The sequence below is a fragment of the Dendropsophus ebraccatus genome, chromosome 5, assembly GCF_027789765.1.
Source record: "Dendropsophus ebraccatus isolate aDenEbr1 chromosome 5, aDenEbr1.pat, whole genome shotgun sequence".
NCBI classification, from domain to species: Eukaryota; Metazoa; Chordata; class Amphibia; order Anura; family Hylidae; genus Dendropsophus; species Dendropsophus ebraccatus.
The window spans coordinates 48,306,225-48,325,687 of NC_091458.1; the positions used below are offsets into that span (position 1 = coordinate 48,306,225).

A 19,463-nucleotide genomic window follows, 5' to 3' on the forward strand; every position below is an offset into this window, starting at 1 on the left:
AATGTGCATGGGAGTAGAAATATCACAGGTTTGGAATCTGTTTTACATAGTAACATAGTAAACAAGGTTGAAAGAAGACAAGAGTCCATCAGGTTCAACCTAGGGACATCCTACTGTGTTGATCCAGGAAGGCAAAAACCCCCATGAGGCAGACGACAACCGCCCCACCACAGGGAGAAAACTTGCAGCCCCGTGCCCAGCGGGCGTGGCTTAGAATATCGGTGCCCTAACTTTGCACCACCCCCTCCGTCCCTCCTTCCCACCCTCTTCATCATTAGGAATGCCACTGGAACATCTTCTCCATGCTGAACTTTGCACAGGTGCCTTAACGATCCAGCCCATGTGCTGGGCTGACACAGGTGGGGAATAGGAGACAATCTGCCTGGGGCATTCCTAATGATAAAGAGGGTGGGGAGGAGGGACAGAGAGGTTGGGCCAGTCTAATGCATACACAATCTAAGCCCCAGCCGTTGGGCACGGGGCTGCAAGTTTGAAAGTTGTTTTTTAGGACAATAGCTAAATCACCTGCTAAACGGACCCCAGGACAGATCTTATATTAAAAGCAGCTATCCGAAGTTACAAGTGGTTTGGGGGGTCAGGTTGTGAATACAGAGTCGCTTTAATGACAAGAGTGAAATATTTGACATTTTCTGATGACACATTATAATTATTGTCCTTTTGGATAGATAAGATTAGATATATCATTGCACTTGTATAATAACTTTAATTTTATGTCCTTTTTTTTTCTTTTTTTTTTTCTTTTTAGGAAAGACTCCCAATTGACCCCACCCAGCCTCGGCCCAATCCTCCTGCATTTGTTCAGGGAGTGATCAGTATGTATTGCACTTGTTTTTATTTATTTTCCTTGTACCTTCCTGACATGTATATGTGCTTTGTCTTTTTTTGCAGGTAAATTATCCTTTTGTATGAAGTCTGTACAAGCTGCAGATATTTCTGTTTTTGTGGGAGGGCTCATCCCACCAATATTAAAATATGTTACATGAAAATGATGTTGTGGTCCTTATTTAAATTTGAACCTGCCATTCGTTCCATGCCGCCCAAGGATTAAACACTGACAGATTCTTTCTTTACAATGATAAGCTTCACTTTGAAATGCTGCTGTACTTCGTAGTAATCGTAGAATTGGCCAGTAACATGGCTGCAAATCACTTGGGTGGTCTCTGGCAGTTTCTCCCCACCCTACTGGCCTTGCGTAATCATTCACACGTTCCGTGTTCCGCACGGAACACTGATGTGGAATTCCTGTAACGGACTTCTCCCCCACCTGGGCAGCATCTGTCATAAGATGCTGGGAGCGGGGGAACTGTACAGATATGCGCCGCATTGTAATGGCAGAGCCACGCGGCTGATTCATTACAGCGTGGCGCATATCTGTACAGTTCCTTAGTTCCTAGCATCTTATTACACTGGGCAGGGGAGAGTCCGTTACAGGCATTCCACGTCCGCGTTCCGTACGGAACGTGTGAATGTAGCCTAAAGGCTTTTTTGCATTGTTGCATTGCTCTAGTCCTGAAATCATTGAGCTGCAGACTTATTAACACTTTCCCTGCAATTCTGCAGATGAAGCAGACCATCGTCAATATGAAGAGTGGCTTTTCCACACTCAACAACTCTTACAAATGCAACTCAAAGTCTTGGAAGAGCAGATTGGTGTGCATCGGAAGTCCCGCAAAGCTTTATGTGCAAAGCAAAGGACTGCCAAGAAAGCTGGCAGAGAGTTCCCGGAGGCAGATGCCGAGAAGTTAAAACTGGTCACCGAACAGCAAAGCAAGATCCAGAAGCAGTTGGACCAGGTTTGTAAATTGCGAATACAAAAACTCTTTACTCAAAAATAAAAATGACCCGTCCCCCCGTAGTAAAGGCATGAAAGAAAGCTACTTTGTGTTTTATATATAGTCAGGTAGATGTTTTTTTACTGGTACCTGTTCAATAAGCAGCTTAGCCATGATAATTCTTAATGCGAACTAACAGCAGATTCAGAATGGTAGAACTTTGCAGAGAGATGTCTGAATCCATCCTAGCTTATATAGTGGTATAGTTGTGTAAGTGAATGATCCCACTGTTTTATGCATTTATGTTCTTACCTTTGCAGAGGATTTGTTGTTTGTTCCTCCTTTTAACTGTATTCCTCATTTTATATTTAGGTTCGTAAGCAGCAGAAGGAACATACCAACCTGATGACTGAGTATAGAAACAAGCAACAGCAACAGCAACAAAACTGTGGTGTCCTTCCTGTCAGCCCAAACCAAAACTCTAGGGTGTTGACCAAAGCTCCTGGTCAAATTGTTGGAGGACACGGTATACAACAGCCACACAACCAGCTTGTCACACAAGCTGCAAATCTACATGGTCTGCAACCAGGTTTAACCATGCAAACACAGCATGGTGCTGCTTATGTCAAGTCAATACCCCAGCAGCATCAAGCTCAGGGAAATAATGCAGTCCTTCCTGGAACCTCTGGTGGTTTTTATTCAACACCTCAGGCTCTGCAGGGGCTAACAGCCGAGCAAAGGATGATTCAAGAGCGTCAACTTCAGCAACAGAGACTGCAACTGGTACAGAAACAACAGCAGCACCAGAACTTTCCACTGTCCCCTCAGGGCAACTTATCTCAAGCAATGTTGGCCAAGCAGCATGGTTTGATTGGAAACTCACATGGATTGGTGGTACAGCAGTCTGCCTCCCAAGTTCCTCAGACAGTTATGGGTCATCCTCAATCATCAGTTTTACAGCATCACACAGCCCAACAAAGGCATATTTTAATCAATCAGCAACAGCAAAGAGTTTTGGGTCCTTCGCCAATGGGGCAGCAGAACGTTGTAGGGCCTCACCTTGTGTTGTCACAACCTCAGCAAAATTTGGTTGGGATGTCACATCTCCAACAGCAGCCAGTGTTAAATCAAGGAGGAAATACATTAGGCCAGCAAACACTAACAGGGCAAACCCAGTCTTCAACGTTAAGCTTACCTGGTCATCCTCAAAATATTCACCCACAGCAAAGCATGAATACGAAGGATGCAAACTTAAGTGAGAGCTCACTACTTCATGAAAGTACAGAAACTCAAGGACAGCAACTAGGTGTTCAGCAGACAAACAGCAGCCCAGGAACCCAAGAAGCTAGTGAGCAGCAGTCTCGGGAACAGATGAGCCATAATTCTCTTGGCCAACTGAATCAAGAAACAGATTTGAAACCTTCATTAATGGCAGAGGACGGACAAAAGTTAAACCAGTCTTCTGATCAAGAACATGCGCTGTATGATTCGAGCAGTCCGCTGCAGCCACCTGCTCGACAGCAGCACCACGGTATTTTGTCACCCCAACAACCAAGTGTGCAGAGCCTAGGGACACAGCTGAGGCCAGATCAAGTGCAAAACACTACTCAAAATCAAAATCCTCTCAGTCAGGACAACCCACATATTTCTGCCGCAGCATCACAGCAATCAAATCTGGTCCAGGTAAACAGAATTGTAGGCCAAAGTCCAGTACAGATCCAGGGAAATGAACAGGCCAAAGATAATATGGGGCAGCACCTACCCAATACATTAGTGCAACAAAGACCAACACTAAGCGGACAGCAGACACCGTATGCTTCTAACCTAATGACATTACAAAACACCCAGCTCATGGCTCATATAAGAGCTCAGCTTCAGGGAATTATCGCTAAGAATCCACAATTACGTCATTTAACGCCACAACAGCAGCAGCAGTTGCAGGCAATTCTAATTCAGAGACACCAACAGGCTCAGAGCCAAGCGCTTAGACAAGCTGCAGGTCAGGATCCATCGCAATCTGCCCATCCAAACTCTACAGTTCCAAATGGTACTTCTGGAAGTCAGACACCATTAGGTGTGTTCCAGGTTCGACAGGTAGTAACTGAACAAGTGCAGTCAAATTTTGTTGAAGAAAATTCTTCTGGAACTACCCAGAAAGTTACACCAGAACCCACAACAGAAGCGCCACAATCTTCTGAACTTGATCAAAACTCCTTGTTAAAATCTCCAGTGGGAAGGTATAATACAAGTCAACATCAGGAGACTACTTCAAGTCAGCACTCTCAGACTACTTCAGGCTTAAGACTTATGACCCATCAACCACCACCTCAGTATAGATTGCCTCAGCAGGTATCTGCAACTCATCCACAGACACAGCAGTATCAAATGCAGCAGCAAGCACAACATCATCAGATGCAGCAACCTCAACAAAGTCAGCAGTTGCAGCAGACACAACAGGGTCAGACTGTTCAACAAGCTCAGCAAATGCAACCACAACAGATATCACAAGTGCAGCAAATTCAACATTCATTACAACAGCCCCTCCAAACTCAACAACAGCTACAGCAAATGCAACAGTCTAAGCAGCAGGTGCATCAGTTGTCACAGCCTCAGCTTGTTCAGCATCAAATACAACAGGTACCACAGCAGCTCCAGCAAGCACGGCAGCAACAACTGCATGTGGCTCAGCAACAATTACATCAGAACCAAATGACCCAAGTGCAACAACATCAGTTACAAGCACAGCCTTTGCAGCAAACTCCTATGCAGCAGCAGGTCCAGGCTATACAACAAACGCCACAACAACAATTAAATTTGGCTCAACAGCAGCAATTGACTCAGCAGCTACAGCATGTGCAGCAACAGCTTCAGCAGTTACAGCAGACCCGACAGCAGCTTCAACAATTGCAGCAGTCACCTCAGCAGCTTCAGCAGCTGCAACAGGTACAGCAGCAAATGCAGCAAGCACAGCAACAACTACAACAATTGCAGCAACAGCTCCAGCAAACACAACAGCAGCTGCAGCCTGTGCAACAGTTGCAGCAAATACAACAGTTGCAGCAGATACAAGTGCCGCAATCTCAACCGCAACAAATCAATCAGTTGACACAGCAGCAGCTCCAGCAATTGCAACAGGCGCAACAGGCTCAACAGAAACAGCAACTCCAACAGTTACAGCAGACGCAACAGCAGCTCCAACAATTACAGCAGTCTCAGCATCAACTCCAACAGCAGCAGCAGCTCCAGCAGTTGCAGCAGACTCAGCAACAGCAACTCCAGAAGTTGCAGCAGACTCAGCAACAGCTCCAGCAGTTGCAGCAGACTCAGCAACTCCAGCAATTGCAACAGGCTCCTCAGCAGTTGCACCAAACTCAACAACAGCAACAGCTTCAGCAATTACAACAAACTCAGCAACAGCTCCAACAGTTGTCACAGACTCCACAGCAGCTTCAGCAGTTGCAGCAATTGCACCAAACTCAACAGCAGCAGCAAACCCAACAACAGCAGCTCCAGCAATTGCAGCAAACTCAACAGCAGCAACAGCTTCAACAGTTGCAGCAAACCCAACAGCAGCAACAGCTCCAGCAGCTGCCGCAAACCCAACAACAGCAGCAGCTCCAACAGTTGCAGCAAACACAGCAACAACTTCAGCTGCAGCAAACCCAGCAGCAACAGGTTCAGCAGATGCAGCAAACCCAACAGCAGCAGCAACAGCTTCAGCAGATGCAACAAACCCAACAGCAGCAACAGCTTCAGCATTTGCAGCAAACCCAACAGCAACAGCTTCAACAACTACAGCCAACTCAACAGCTTCAGCAGCTGCAGCAAACTCAACAGCAGCAACAGCTTCAGCAAACACAACAACAGCAGTTGCAACAGTCTCAACAGCAGCAGTTTACACAACTGCAGCAGACTCAGCAACAGCAGTTACAACAGAGTAAGCCACAGACACAACAACTTCAACAGTTGCAAAATGTCCAACAGGTTCAGCAACTGCCACAAACACAAAAGCTACAACTTTTACAGCAGCAACAGCTACAACTGTTACAAGTGCAGCAACAACAGCTTCAGCAGCATTTACAACAAAAACAGCAGCAACTACAGGCAGCTCAGCAAACCCAGTCAACACTAGAGACCCAGAAAATACAGCAACAGGTGCAGCAAATACAACAGCAGCTGCAGCAAACACAGCAGCAGATGCAACAGTTATTACAGACGCAACATCAGATTTTGCAGCAAACTCAGTTAACACAACAGCAGGTTAAACAATCGCAGGGGCCGCAATTGCAGCAAACAATGTCTCAAGTACAGCCTCATTTACAGATTAGTCAAGCAAGAGTCCAACAGTCCCCAAAAACGGAAAATGTTAATCAACAAAATGAACCACGCCAGAGCCAGGGTGAGTCCCCGAAACAGGAGAAGTCAGAATCTCCACGTTCTGAGAACCCAGAAACAAACCCACACATTGACCAGTCACAGGATTCAAAGGAGACTGAACAAAAGGAACATGGTCTGCAACAGCAGCAGACACAGCAACCAGGACAGCAATCATTACCCTTATTACAAGCGATGCCTGCTCAGCAAAATTTACAGCAAGTGCAACAGTCGCAACAGGTCCTCCAGCACACACAACAGGCGTCTCACTTGCAACAGAGCTCACCGTCGCAATCTGTGCAGAAAGGTCATCAGCCACCAACCTTGCCGAACCAAACATCTCAAGTGCTGCAGCAATGTCAGCAAGTGCAGCCCACAAATCTGCAACAAATGCAGCCTTCAGACAAAAATAAAGCACAGATGCAGCAACAACAGCTGCAAAATATGCAAGTAGCTCAACAGATCCTAAACCAACAAATGCCCACGCAAAATGTGCAACTGATTCAGCCGATGGCCCATCAACAAAACCAGATACAGCAGATACAATTGAAACAGATGCAGCAGAAACAAGCTCAGATACAGCTTCACCAAGCTCAGCTGCAGACTACCACACTGCAACCCTTTGAAGCAAAGACTCAGCTGCAGCAAAATCTAGTTCAGATGCCACAAGTGCAGCAGAAAATCCAGCAGCAGTCGCCTCTGGTGCAGCCACAGCACATGCAGCAATTAAAACAGCTGCAGCATCACAAGCAGCTTCAACCTCATCAGATTCAGCAAGTGCAGCACATTCTGCAGCTGAAGCAACAAATGCTAAACCAACCACCCCAGAAACAGCTTCAGTTACAACAACAGCTTCAGATGCATATACAGCAGTTACGCCAGCAACAAGCACAGCTGCAACAAGAGTCTTCACAAGAACCAAAGAAAGAGCCTCCTGAGTCCTTGCCTGCATGCTCTGGAGCTGCACCGCCATCACAGACAGAAGGCGAGAATGGGTCCCAAAGTGAGCGAGGAAATGCTGTGGATCCTCCAGTGGTGGTTCAAGCTGCCCAACACAGCGTGATACAAAAGCCAGCAGAGAATGCAGACTTGTCAACCACTACTGCAGTAGAAGTTACCCAGGGTGAGAAAACAGCTGAAGTTACCAAATCCTCTGATAATGCATCAGGGGAACCAATAAACCCCACAAAAAATTCAACAGAGACCGAATCGCATGCTGAGGTTGATGGCAAGTCTGGCGCCAATGACTCTGAAGAACCTTCCTCCCAGGTGGAGGGAATGGAAGTAGATCAGACTGGACAAGAAAGCAAAACTGGTCCTGCTGATCCCCTTGAGAATGGGGAAGGGGTTCAGGTAACCACGCTTCCTGAAGGGTCTTTGGAAGAGAATGTTCCTGGCATTGAGGACCTAAAACGTGAAGCAAATAGTGAGACACTAAATATTGCAGCTAAAGGAGAGGCTGGGCACCTCCTCCTGCAGAAATTACTGCGTGCGAAGACTGTACAGCTTGCATCCCAGCGCTCTTCGGACGGCATTCATGCAGATATTAATGGACATATTGACAATAAGCTGACTGTCCTGGAGCAGAAATTGCAGACTGCACCTTGTATTAAAGAGGTAAGTTAGTAATTTAATTCATGTCTCAAATTCAAGTTTATTTAGGTGATGTGTACATAGATAAAGCTAAACTGAGACAGATTAAGTTTTTATGGTCACTGGGCATTGGAAACGACATGTAACAGGGGTTTTCTCATTTAAAAGTTTTCATGGTGTTGAAACACTGGTAGTCACCTGTGCCTGATCACCCTGACTGTGCTCCCTGCTTGTGGCACAAAGCAAATATATTGCAAAAAATATTGCCCAATAAAGTACTAAGAAAAAAACATACAAACTATTCACACATTCTGTGATTATGTTCACATTATGCATCATAATGAATGATCATGGTGGGAAATTCAAACTCCATTCGTAGCACATTGTCTGTATTTATTGACTTTGGAGGCATTCACATGTTCCATGCATACTTTTTTGTGGGCCAAGGGATGAACAAAATAATTCAAACAGATTTTTCAGTGTTTTTAGTTTTATTGTTCAGCTTGTCGAGGGTGTACCCCCTTTAACAGGTTAAATGCCATAGTCCTTATTTATAGGGTTAGTCAGCCAAGACCAAAGGCCGTGCCACGATATTAAAGAGGAAGCGAGTGCACACCTGTCATGTCAGTGCTCGCTTCCTCTTCGTTCTTCACTTGTGGTCTGTACTATTACACGCACAGACAGGGAGCTGTGGAAGGGGCTGCCTGGAGATCCTTAGAACTACACGGGGGGGGGGGGGGGGGCCATTGAAGTCAGTGGTAGAGCAGCGGACCGTTGCTGTCATGATCTGTCCATTTCAAATTGTTGAAAGACCACAATTAGCCAACATTGTGCATATCTGCTGATTGTGGTCTTTTAACACGCGCTATCAGACCAAACCATTATGGGCTGGAATGGACTATAATCGTTTGGTATAATAGGGCCTTAATACTTTGTTCTAACCCAAGGTTTACTTATTTACGCTTCTATGGTTATTGTTTGGTTCTTTATACCATGATCAGTCTCTGTCTACAGATTAGCATTTTCGCAGCTGGCTTATTTTGGAGGGGAATTAAAAGTAGATGGTGGTTTTAGCACATTGCTATTGGTTCTTCCTAGATAGTTAATCACTTATGCTATTTGGCAAAGCTCGCTCCACCTATCTATGAAGGTTTTAAATATTTTAAAAAGATAAAAGTGTTAGGGCCGATTCAGCCAATTATCGTTCCGTGTAATAGTACCCTATCTGCCCGATTATCGTTCTGTGTAATAAACAAAACGATCATCGGTTCATATATGTTTGGACCTATAATTGTCGGGCACCGACCACACATCACTGTATAATAACTGTGCGCAGACGGCAGCTGACGATTTGCAAAGTGCATGCATTACCTATCCATGGTCCAGGGCTGCTCCTGCGCTCTGCTTCTCCCCAAGTCCCACGCGCTGCACCTTCAGAGCGGCCTGTCTTAGCTGACAGGACACTCAGCCAATCACTGGCCGCTCTGAAGCTGCAGAGCGCGGGACTCGGGGAGAAGCAGAGCGCGGGAGGAGCCCTGGACCATGGATAGGTAATGCATGCAGTTTAAGCAAGGGCTGCAAGGACATCGGTAACTATGTCCATGCAGCCCTTGTTAACTGATTATCGGGCTGTGTAATCCGCCTAGTAAACGATCAGCGCTCGTTTACCGTTATTATCGGTCCCCCATCGGGCCATGTAATAGTACCCTTACTGTCATTCAAAATTAACTTTGGCCAATAACCATATAAAAGTAATCAGGGCTGCAAATAAGCCACATCTACAGGCAGAACATGAGCTTTTATACAGCTTTGATATAGCAAATCCTATTTGGGTCTATTGAATGTTTTTTTGTTAATTTTTCTTCAGGATGTTGGTGCAAAGAAGACTGTACCTAAACCAAAAAGGACCCAGAAAACCAATGACAGGGTACCAAACTCACGCAAAAAGATTCGTAGAGAGGACAGCCTGAAATCCCCAGAAGCAATTGTGAAACAACTGAAGCAGGTATTTTTACTTTAATTCAGGATGCAACTTGCTTTATATCAGGACGAACTTCTTAGTTTTTTCTTAAAAAGAAGGTTTGCATATTTGAATTTGCTGGTAATGTGGTACAGTTGGCATTCCCCAGCCCCCAACTGCACCAGTCTGCCCGTCAGCCTAGGTAGCCTTGCCTTCTAATAAATATTAATTTGCCTCCCCTTTTTGAGATCTTCTGAACGGGGATACCTGACCCTTAGGGTGCCTTTACACGGAGAGATTTATCTGACAGATAACTCCCTGAGAAGTAAAAGAGCTGATGCTGCTCAGAGGTGGGACCTGCCTCTATTAGACATTTACAGCACATTCCGTGGATATTCTAGGGGAATAATTAATAATTTTTCACTCATTTTTTTTTTTAGTTAAAATAAGCCCACATACTGCTGCATGGTCTCTTTAGAAAGTGCTATAGGGAAGTGTGTGTCTGTCACCAGGAAAGATGCTAAATCAAAAGATTAAAAATCATTGCAAAAAGCATAAATATACATTTCATGTGAAAATAAAGTAATTTTCATGGTCTTTACAGGAGCTTTCTCTGTTGCCTCTGATGGAGCCTTCTATCACAGCCAACTTCAGCCTGTTTGCTCCCTTTGGCAGCGGTACGCCAGTTAATGGGAAAAGCCCGCTGAAAGGATCATTTGGCAGCGGTGCTCTGGAAAGTATCCCAGACTACTACACTCAGCTGCTCAGCAAGGTACTTAGATTAATAAATGTGTTACCTAGATGGGAAAAAGCTGTAGCCAGCCTGCTTAACAAATGTTTACCCCTGTCTTTATTTATTTTTAAAGAACAACCTCAGTAATCCCCCAACACCCCCATCATCCTTGCCTCCAACTCCACCTCCATCCGTGCAGCAAAAAATGGTAAACGGCGTCACGGCAAATGAAGATCTGAACGAAACGAAAAAGGAATCTGAGAGCAGTGCCGAGGCAGAAGTTAAAAAAGGTGCGCTGAGTCAGATACGCTACATATACTCTACAGATTCTATGTTATATTATATTATATCTAAGCAAAATCTTCAAACAATTTGTTCTATAGTTACCGATGAACGGAGCTTGGACCTTTTGGCCGCACTTCCTACTCCTCCACACAATCAAAGTGAGGATGTCAGGTGAGAACACTGAACATGTCTTAGTAGAATGCATAAAGCCAGTTGGTTTTACGTAGAATAATAAATGTCTTAATTTCTTCTAGAATGGAGAGCGATGAGGAAAGTGATTCTCCCGATAGCATTGTTCCAGCCTCTTCCCCAGAAAGTATTCTTGGAGAGGATACACCGCGCTTTCCTTCACTGTGTGATGTGAAAGAGGAGGAAGAAGAGAGAGCCCTGTCTCCGGTCATACCACTTATTCCACGTTGTCCTATACCAGGTTGGTTGAATAGTTAAAAACTCTTTTTGGGACCCAATTCGTAGAAAGGGTGCCCCAGAGCTGGAAAAAATGTAAGGAAATATATATATTTCGATATAAGGATAGATAGATATGCAAACAAGGGGTCCGTGGAGCCTCAGTTGCGGGTCTCAAAAAACGGGATAGATAGAGATAGATATATATCTCTATCTAATAGAAAAAAAATTAAATCTATCGAAATAAGGAAAGATTAAAAGAATTACATGTGTTTAGTCTTGAGAAGAGATTTTGAAGTGGAGGTATGATTCATTTATTTAATTATATAAATGGCCCCTACAAAACATATGGGGAAAAGATAATCCAGGTAAAAACTCCTCAATAGACAAGGGAGGACACTGCCACAAGGCTTCTTTATCATGAGACCAGTGAATCTGTGGGACAGTCGCCTCAGCAAAAACAGTGGAGACTTCAAGACAGGCTTAGACAAGATCTTGGAGCAAAAGAACATAAATGCATATGTGTAGCAACGCATAGAATTTACCCCCACCTAGGGCTGGGCGATATTGGCCTAAATCAATATTGAGGTTTATCGCTTATGTAGCTGCAGTAACAATAATTGGATGATAACTATGACACGCCCCTTTGTAAGCCACACCTCTTCTACAAGCCACACCCACTTGGCCGTGCCAAACTGGGGATAGTTTGTTTCAATAAAGTAAAAAAAAGTACAGTAACTCAATGAGCAGCAACCCAAACTATGAACACACTACAGGACGTGTATATACAGGTATACAGCATACAGCTATGTGCACACTACAGGACATGCATATACAGGTATACAGCATACAGCTATGTGCACACTACAGGATGTGTATATACAAGCATACAGCTATGTGCACACTACAGGACGTGTATATACAGGCATACAGTTATGTGCACACTACAGGACGTGTATATACAGGTATATAGCTATGTACTATAGGTACCCAGAGTATATATGATGGGTGTATAGTATATACAGGTGACAATACAGGGACGTACAGTATATATGATGGGTATATAGCATGTTATGTATAGGTGACAGTACAAAGGCACTGTTATGGGGACATTATGAGTGGCACATTATAGGGGGCTGTAGATGGCACTGCACTGACATCTACTCTACTATACAGGGAGGCGGACAGGGGTGTATGGGTTTACGGGGAGGTGGGCAGGAGTGTATGGGTTTACGGGGAGGCGGGCAGGGGTGTATGGGTTTACGGGGAGGCGGGCAGGGGTGTATGGGTATACGGGGAGGCGGGCAGCAGTGTATGGGTATACAGGGGGGAGGGCAGGGGTCTATGGGTATACAGGGAGCTGCATGCTGGGACCTGTAGTTCCCTCAGTAACAGTACAGGGCTGTAACATAGGAGGAATGGATGGGCTGCAGCAGCCAATTATTCCTTCTATATTACAGTCCTGTACTGTTACTGAAGGGACTACAGGACAGCCGCCCCCATGTGCTGCTCCACCTTAAGCTGTGACCTGCCGGCGTCCCTGCCCACACAGGACATTAACATGTGCAGCGCTCACCGGGGAGGGGGGAACCGGCACCAGTCCCGTCCGAGCGCCCTTCTCCCCCGGCCAGCGAGCGCTGCATGTTAATGTCCTGTGTGTGCAGGGACGCCGGATGGGACAGGTGCGGCGGGACGGGGGAAGGGCGGGCGCTCGGACGGGATGGGTGCGGGAGGAGGGCTTTGCACTTAGGAATATTCTCCCCTGGACCCTGCTGCTCCTCCACTTCGGCGTCCCTGCACACACAGGACGTTAACGTGAAGCGCTCGCCGGCCGGGGGGTTGGTGCTTGGACGGGACAGGTGCCGGTCCCCTCTTCACCCCCTCACCCCCGGCCGCTGCACGTTAATGTCCTGTGTGTGCAGGGACGCCGGATGGAACAAGTACAGCGGGACGGGGGAGGGCGAGCGCTTGGACTGGCCGGGTGCGGGGGGAGGGCTGTGCACTCGGGCATTCTCACCTGGACCCTGCTGCTCCTCATCTCCCGCTCTGATTCCGGCATCCCTGCATATAATGTGCAGCGATCACCCTGGGCTGCGAGTTTGTGTGCGGGAGCTCTCTGGGAGATAAAAATACAAAATTACCGCAGATAGTGTCCTGGCTAGGTTGGGGTCTGTTAACCGACGCCAGTGATGGTATCAGTATTTTTGCGGTATACCGCCCAGCCCTACCCCCACCCCCTTCATCCATTCTTTCCTTGGTTAAACTTGATGGACATTGTGGCCATATGCCAATACAGGATGCCAGTTTACCTTTCATTATGGCTAAAAACATTGACCAAAATACTAAGTGTGAACCCAGCCATGCATAGTGTCCATTCAATTGAAGGGCCATCCGCTGATGCTGCATTTTGCCAGGTCTTCCAGAGCGGAAGCCACTTTTACATTCCAGCACCTGGGGCTGGAGGACCCCTCTGACATCTATATACTTTTGGAATGTACATAGGAAGGCGTTGGCTGCATGAAACAGCCCTATTGACCTACTGAAAGTATAATATGGTTATTGTATAATCTGGTGCATCCTATTTAGAAGGCTAATTGTGACTATTCAGTATTGATTGATCTGTTCATGACATACTGGTGCCCAATAGGATACATTTTCTTTTCTCTGCTAATTCTAATAACTTGTTGCAGTATTCCCAGATGTAAAGCCTACAGATTCCTCCGAGTCAGCTGAGAAAACGGTTCTAAATGTTTCCGGGGGAACAGTTACGTGGGATAAAGCGAAGGGCAGTGAAGTGTCTGTCATGTTAACAGTATCTGCTGCTGCAGCAAAGGTTTGTCAAGTAATGCTGAGAAAGTTAATGTGAGTCCATGTTGTGTGTATTGTGAATTATTCACCTTCTGCATCTGCATTCATCTCTAGAATCTGAATGGAGTAGTTGCTGCAGTAGCTGGTTTACTGAGCATCAAGTTACCGAATTCATATGAAGTGCTTTTCCCAGAGAGTGGTCTAAAAAATAGTGTGGACATAAAGAAACCTTTGGACCCCTCTGCTGAAGGTGAGCAGACTATTATGTTGGATGGTTGTCTAGTCCATACCTAAAGGTTTTCATTTTCTGTTACAATAAAATTGGAATATTCTATAATTATATTTATATATCCTCTCTCTTCCTAACTGTTCAATGTATCTGAAGTCTGAGGGTTCTATTAATACGAATGCTGCCTTCCTTATCAACAAGGTAATCCCATCATGTAAAGTTAAGACATATTGCTGAGATATGCTGGGAGTCTGACCTCTCTGTTCTGTATCATTCTAAGAATTAGCAGGCCACAGCACTCAATTAGTGTTTTTCATACGAAGTTTTCTCTACACAGTGACGTTGGTGGCTCCATTCTCTTGAATAGGGCCATCATGTAGGATACTGAAGGGGATGCAGAGCTTCACCAGCACTGCATTTCCTTCCTTCCTTTGGTTATCAATTTACTTACATCTTTTTAATGTTAAATGCCATGTTTGCAGGTGATGCCAGTGACAAGGACAAATCTCAGCCAGGAAAACTGGAGAGTGGCACTGACTGGCTCAAGCAGCTTGATGCTGTTCTTCCTGGGTACACACTAAAGAATGAGCTGGACATTATTACCCTACTAACACAGGTTAGTATATTTGTTTTTCTTTTTTGCACCTATTTAGGCTATGTGTGCACTCAGTATTTTGAGCCTCATTTTGGTCAGTATTTTTACAAAAGCCAAGAATGGTCCCAAAACACACAAGGTACATTAGGGTGGTTCCACACAAGCATATTACTTTAGATATTACTATAGCATTTTTGGGCCTGATCATGATTATGACTACCCAGACTGACTACTGTTGCTTCATGTCTATAGACCCATGGTCAGGCCAGGGCTTAATATTGATGTAGAATATGTGCATGTAATATAATTGGCCCTTTTTTGCTAAGTCTGTGCCAGTCCAGGTTTTGGTGAAAATAGTGACCACAATAATTAGTGTAACTATATATCCTTATCCCATAAACATATCCCACTGTTTTTGAGCTTTGAGCTTGAACTGTAAACTGCTGGACAAAAGCAACTAAAAAAAAACGGCTGACAACTTTTTTCCTTTTGGTCCATTTTTCAGCTTTTGTAACAAAAACCAGGAGTGTATTGAAAATACAGAGACGCTGTATTCTCACACGGTTAAAATTTAATGGATGGCTGCCATTATATGGCGAATAATGGCAGTTGTGTTAAAATAACAGCAATTACTTGCCATCAAATGGTGGCCATCCTCTTAATTTTAACAGTGTTTGAAATATAGCCTTTCTGTGTTTTCAATCCACTCCTGGTTTTGGTTGCAAAACACAGAGCAAAAATGCTGTGTGGGAACATAGCCCAAGGTTGTGTTCCCACATAGTGGCTTGCGCGGGCAGACAAAGCTATGCCCATGTGTAGTGGCCATTGATAGCATGATTTTGCTGCGGACACTAGCAAAGTCATGCGGCCACGGACAGCTGTCATTTTGGGTCAGGTCGGGGCATGCAGGCATAATGAGGATGTAAAAATATGTATGTATTAGGCTAGTGTGAATTATTAAATTATTAAAATGCATACAGTCTGCAAAGGTATTCATAGCCAATAATAAAGGCCGCGTAGGATTGCCTAGATTATACAGTAGAAGTGCTCACTTACAAAGAGTCAGTTGTAATATTCAAGTGTATTGTATCTACCATTATGAGTGAGGTTATCATGATTGTTACTACGTTTTGTGCATTTACTGTAACATATATTATTTTTCTAGGAGGAGGCTGCTGTAGAGAAGACTGTAAATCATAGTTATGTTAATAATGTGTCCAATCTGGATGTTCGCCAACTTCCTGTGCTACCTGAAGAAACTTCGCCTCCTCCGTCTCCATTTTCTCCTTCACCTGCTAGTCCCGTTGAACCTCCAGCTCCAGAACCAGTTCCCTCTCCGGTAGTTCTATGTCCTGTGCCGCCACCACCGACGTCTCCTCCTCCTCCTCCTCCTCCTCCTCCTCCTCCTCCTCAGTCACCTAGCAATGATGATGATTCTATGGATGCAGCCAAAATTAAGCAAAGGGCAAGGCCTTCTGAGGAAAATGTGGAAGAGTCACGGCCAAAAATGAAAAAGTGGAAAGGTGTTCGCTGGAAGAGACTGCATATCCTCATCACCTTCCAAAAAATCGGCTCGCGGAACTGTGAGAAGGAAGTGTGCGAGGTGATAGAAAGACTTGGCACTACTCTAAAACCCGACACCTTGCCTCCAGATCTCCGAAAGTGTTGTTTCTGTCATGAGGAAGGTGATGGCGCTACTGATGGACCTGCACGGCTTCTGAACCTGGATCTTGATCTCTGGGTTCACCTCAACTGTGCTTTGTGGTCGACAGAGGTATATGAAACCCAAGGGGGAGCACTGATTAATGTGGAAGTGGCACTGCATCGTGGCTTGCTTACAAAATGCACCCTGTGCCAGAAAACGGGTGCCACGAATAGCTGCAACCGTATACGCTGCCCAAACGTCTATCACTTTGCCTGTGCCATCCGTGCCAAGTGCATGTTCTTCAAGGACAAGACTATGCTTTGTCCAATGCACAAGTTAAAGGGGCCTTGTGAGCAAGAACTGAGCTGCTTTACAGTCTTCCGGCGAGTATACATTGAACGTGATGAAGTCAGTCAAATTGCCAGTATCATTCAGCGTGGGGATCGTATACACATGTTCAGAGTCGGGGGGCTTGTCTTTCATGCCATTGGGCAGCTTCTGCCTCATCAGATGCAGGACTTCCACAGTGTCACAGCATTATATCCCGTGGGGTTTGAGGCCACACGGATTTACTGGAGCATGAGACATAGTCACCGGCGGTGTTCTTATCGCTGCAGAGTGTGTGATAACAATGGTCGTCCAGAATTCACTGTCCAAGTCATTGAGTATGGTTATGAGGATGTGGTGCTGAGAGATTCCTCTCCCCAAGGTAAGGTTTTGTTTTTTCCCCCCCCCACATGGTTAACAAGTGTGATTTCCTTTTTTTTTTATTTGCTAAATAGAAGGCCGATCAGAATAAAAGGACACCTTCAACTTTTATACTGTGACCTTAAGGGAGCACATACATCTTTTAATGGTTGTCAACCTTTCTTCTGGATTCCCTTGACAAAGAGCGAGTGTGTTCCGTGGAGAATGAGGAACGGAATAGACCGAAAATGAATACTGTTATGCTTTTGTTGTTGTTCCAGTTTGTGGCAAGAATAGTTGTAGCCCAATAGGTCTCAGTACAGGTTCTCAATTTGTTGTTTCCCAGAAACTAACCAAGAAGTTCTGGCCATGTGAAAAAAAAAGCTTTTTCAAGCAGTTTGCTGAAGACTGTTGGAGCCATATTCTTTATATTTTTATATGGCTGCATTTTCATTGTAATTATTTTGTTTTCCATCCCTCTCAGCTCTCTGGAATCGCATTGCAGAACCTGTTGCACGCATGAGGAGAGAAACTGGAATGCTTCGCCTTTTCCCAGAATATCTGAAAGGGGAAGAGATGTTTGGACTGACACTGCATGCGGTGCTGCGCATTGCTGAATCTGTAAGTTATACCTGGAATGGTTTTACTTTGTGTTAGAGAGGTATTTCTACAGTTTAATATATAGCATTTGTGCAATTGTAAAATACTTTTAATGTCACTTGCTTTTGATCCATTGGCAGTCAGACCCTCACTGATCGCTAGATTAGTCTCTCTGCAATCCTGTTTAGTGAAATGAATATTGCAGGGAAACCTGAGGAGTGAAGCACACCAGTTGTGGGCTTCTCCTGGCTATATCTAAAGATTGGTTGGGTTTTGGAACAGCTGGTCTTTATCTATAACCCGCTTCGATTAGCTATTATTGCTATGAGAAGCGGAAAGCATCTGCCTATTTTTTTTTTTTTACATAATTATGCCTAGGCTGTGTGATAAAAAACTAAAAAAAATATGTATTCCCCTCCTTCGCTTCCTGGCACTTTATTCCAAAACCTGGTCTCCATGTTGTTCTACTTCCATTCATCAAATCACTGGCCACAGTGCTGTCCTGTCTCATCCAGTGATTGCCTGGGTGGCAGTGTCTTGTGCCAACACTAGGAGGTGAAATGCAGAGAAAACCAAGTGGTTGGTGGGGATAGCAGAGGCTGCGGGGGGAGCCTCTTATCACAAAGCCCGGGTATATTCCTGTTTTATATGTATTAAAAAAAAAATAAAAAATTTACGCAACAACCCCTATTTAATGATGGATTTGACATAGGAAAATCTGGAACAAATTGAGTGTGTGTATAGATACAGATATATAATATATTTTTTTATTCTTGTGTTATTTCTAGTTACCTGGAGTAGAGAACTGTCAGAACTATCTCTTCCGGTACGGTCGACATCCTTTAATGGAGCTGCCGCTCATGATCAACCCGACTGGCTGTGCCAGGTCTGAGCCCAAGATCATATCCCACTATAAGCGGTAAGCTTTCTTTAAATAAATGGTTAAGATTGTAGCTTTGTTTGCTTTTCTGGGATATTTGTATTGATGGCCTATCCTGCGGTATCATCAGTTTTCAATCTTGTGTCTTCAATGAGAAGAACTGCAGTACCAGGTACAATCACCACCGACTACTGCCAGATGTACAGAGCTGAGTATGGTAAGAAATAGAGGCTGCAGCAATGGCATGAACAACGCAGCACTTTCAGTCCGCTGATCAGTGGGGGTAACTGATAATAGACCCACTGACACCAATTGAATATTAATGTCCTATTCTATGGATACAAAGGTTAGATCATTTAGTATAAAAGTTTTAGGAAACCCTATTAAATTTCTGCACCTTCCCCTGCATATACTACAGGTTTTCCAGTTCCTGTTTATTAGTCTGATTTTGTCTCCATTTTAAGCGTGTTTCATCTAAGAAATGTATACTTACATTTGACTATTTTTTTTCCCCTTACAGGCCACACACTCTTAATAGCACTAGTATGTCCAAAGCCTATCAGAGCACCTTCACAGGGGAGACAAATACACCCTATAGCAAGCAGTTTGTGCACTCAAAGTCATCCCAGTACCGCAGGCTGAAGACAGAATGGAAGAGCAATGTATATTTGGCTCGTTCTAGAATTCAAGGACTAGGGCTATATGCTGCCAAAGATCTGGAGAAGCACACCATGGTGATAGAATACATTGGCACGATCATAAGAAATGAAGTTGCAAACCGTCGAGAGAAAATCTATGAAGAGCAGGTGTGTAAGAGCAGATAATGTCCTAACTGGGACTGATTTTAACTTTTGTTTTTCTCTTAAATGACAGATT

General features: G+C 44.7%; 1 protein-coding gene across 5 annotated transcripts in view; it reads left to right on the forward strand.

Annotated features, from left to right (window-relative positions):
- KMT2D (lysine methyltransferase 2D) overlaps positions 1-19,463 on the forward strand; it is a 93,412-nt gene that overhangs the window by 68,557 nt on the left and 5,392 nt on the right. For 4 of the 5 annotated variants that reach the window (XM_069970091.1, XM_069970094.1, XM_069970096.1 and 1 more), the window contains 14 exons: positions 767-833; positions 1,582-1,814; positions 2,166-7,784; positions 9,628-9,765; positions 10,325-10,492; positions 10,587-10,909; positions 10,993-11,168; positions 13,834-13,976; positions 14,066-14,201; positions 14,663-14,796; positions 15,941-17,129; positions 17,592-17,728; positions 18,496-18,626; positions 19,108-19,393. In XM_069970091.1, coding sequence (XP_069826192.1) covers positions 767-833; positions 1,582-1,814; positions 2,166-7,784; positions 9,628-9,765; positions 10,325-10,492; positions 10,587-10,909; positions 10,993-11,168; positions 13,834-13,976; positions 14,066-14,201; positions 14,663-14,796; positions 15,941-17,129; positions 17,592-17,728; positions 18,496-18,626; positions 19,108-19,393 — 8,880 coding nt within the window. The remainder of the gene's footprint in view (positions 1-766; positions 834-1,581; positions 1,815-2,165; positions 7,785-9,627; positions 9,766-10,324; positions 10,493-10,586; positions 10,910-10,992; positions 11,169-13,833; positions 13,977-14,065; positions 14,202-14,662; positions 14,797-15,940; positions 17,130-17,591; positions 17,729-18,495; positions 18,627-19,107; positions 19,394-19,463) is intronic. The other variant, XM_069970095.1, reaches the window with a different exon arrangement.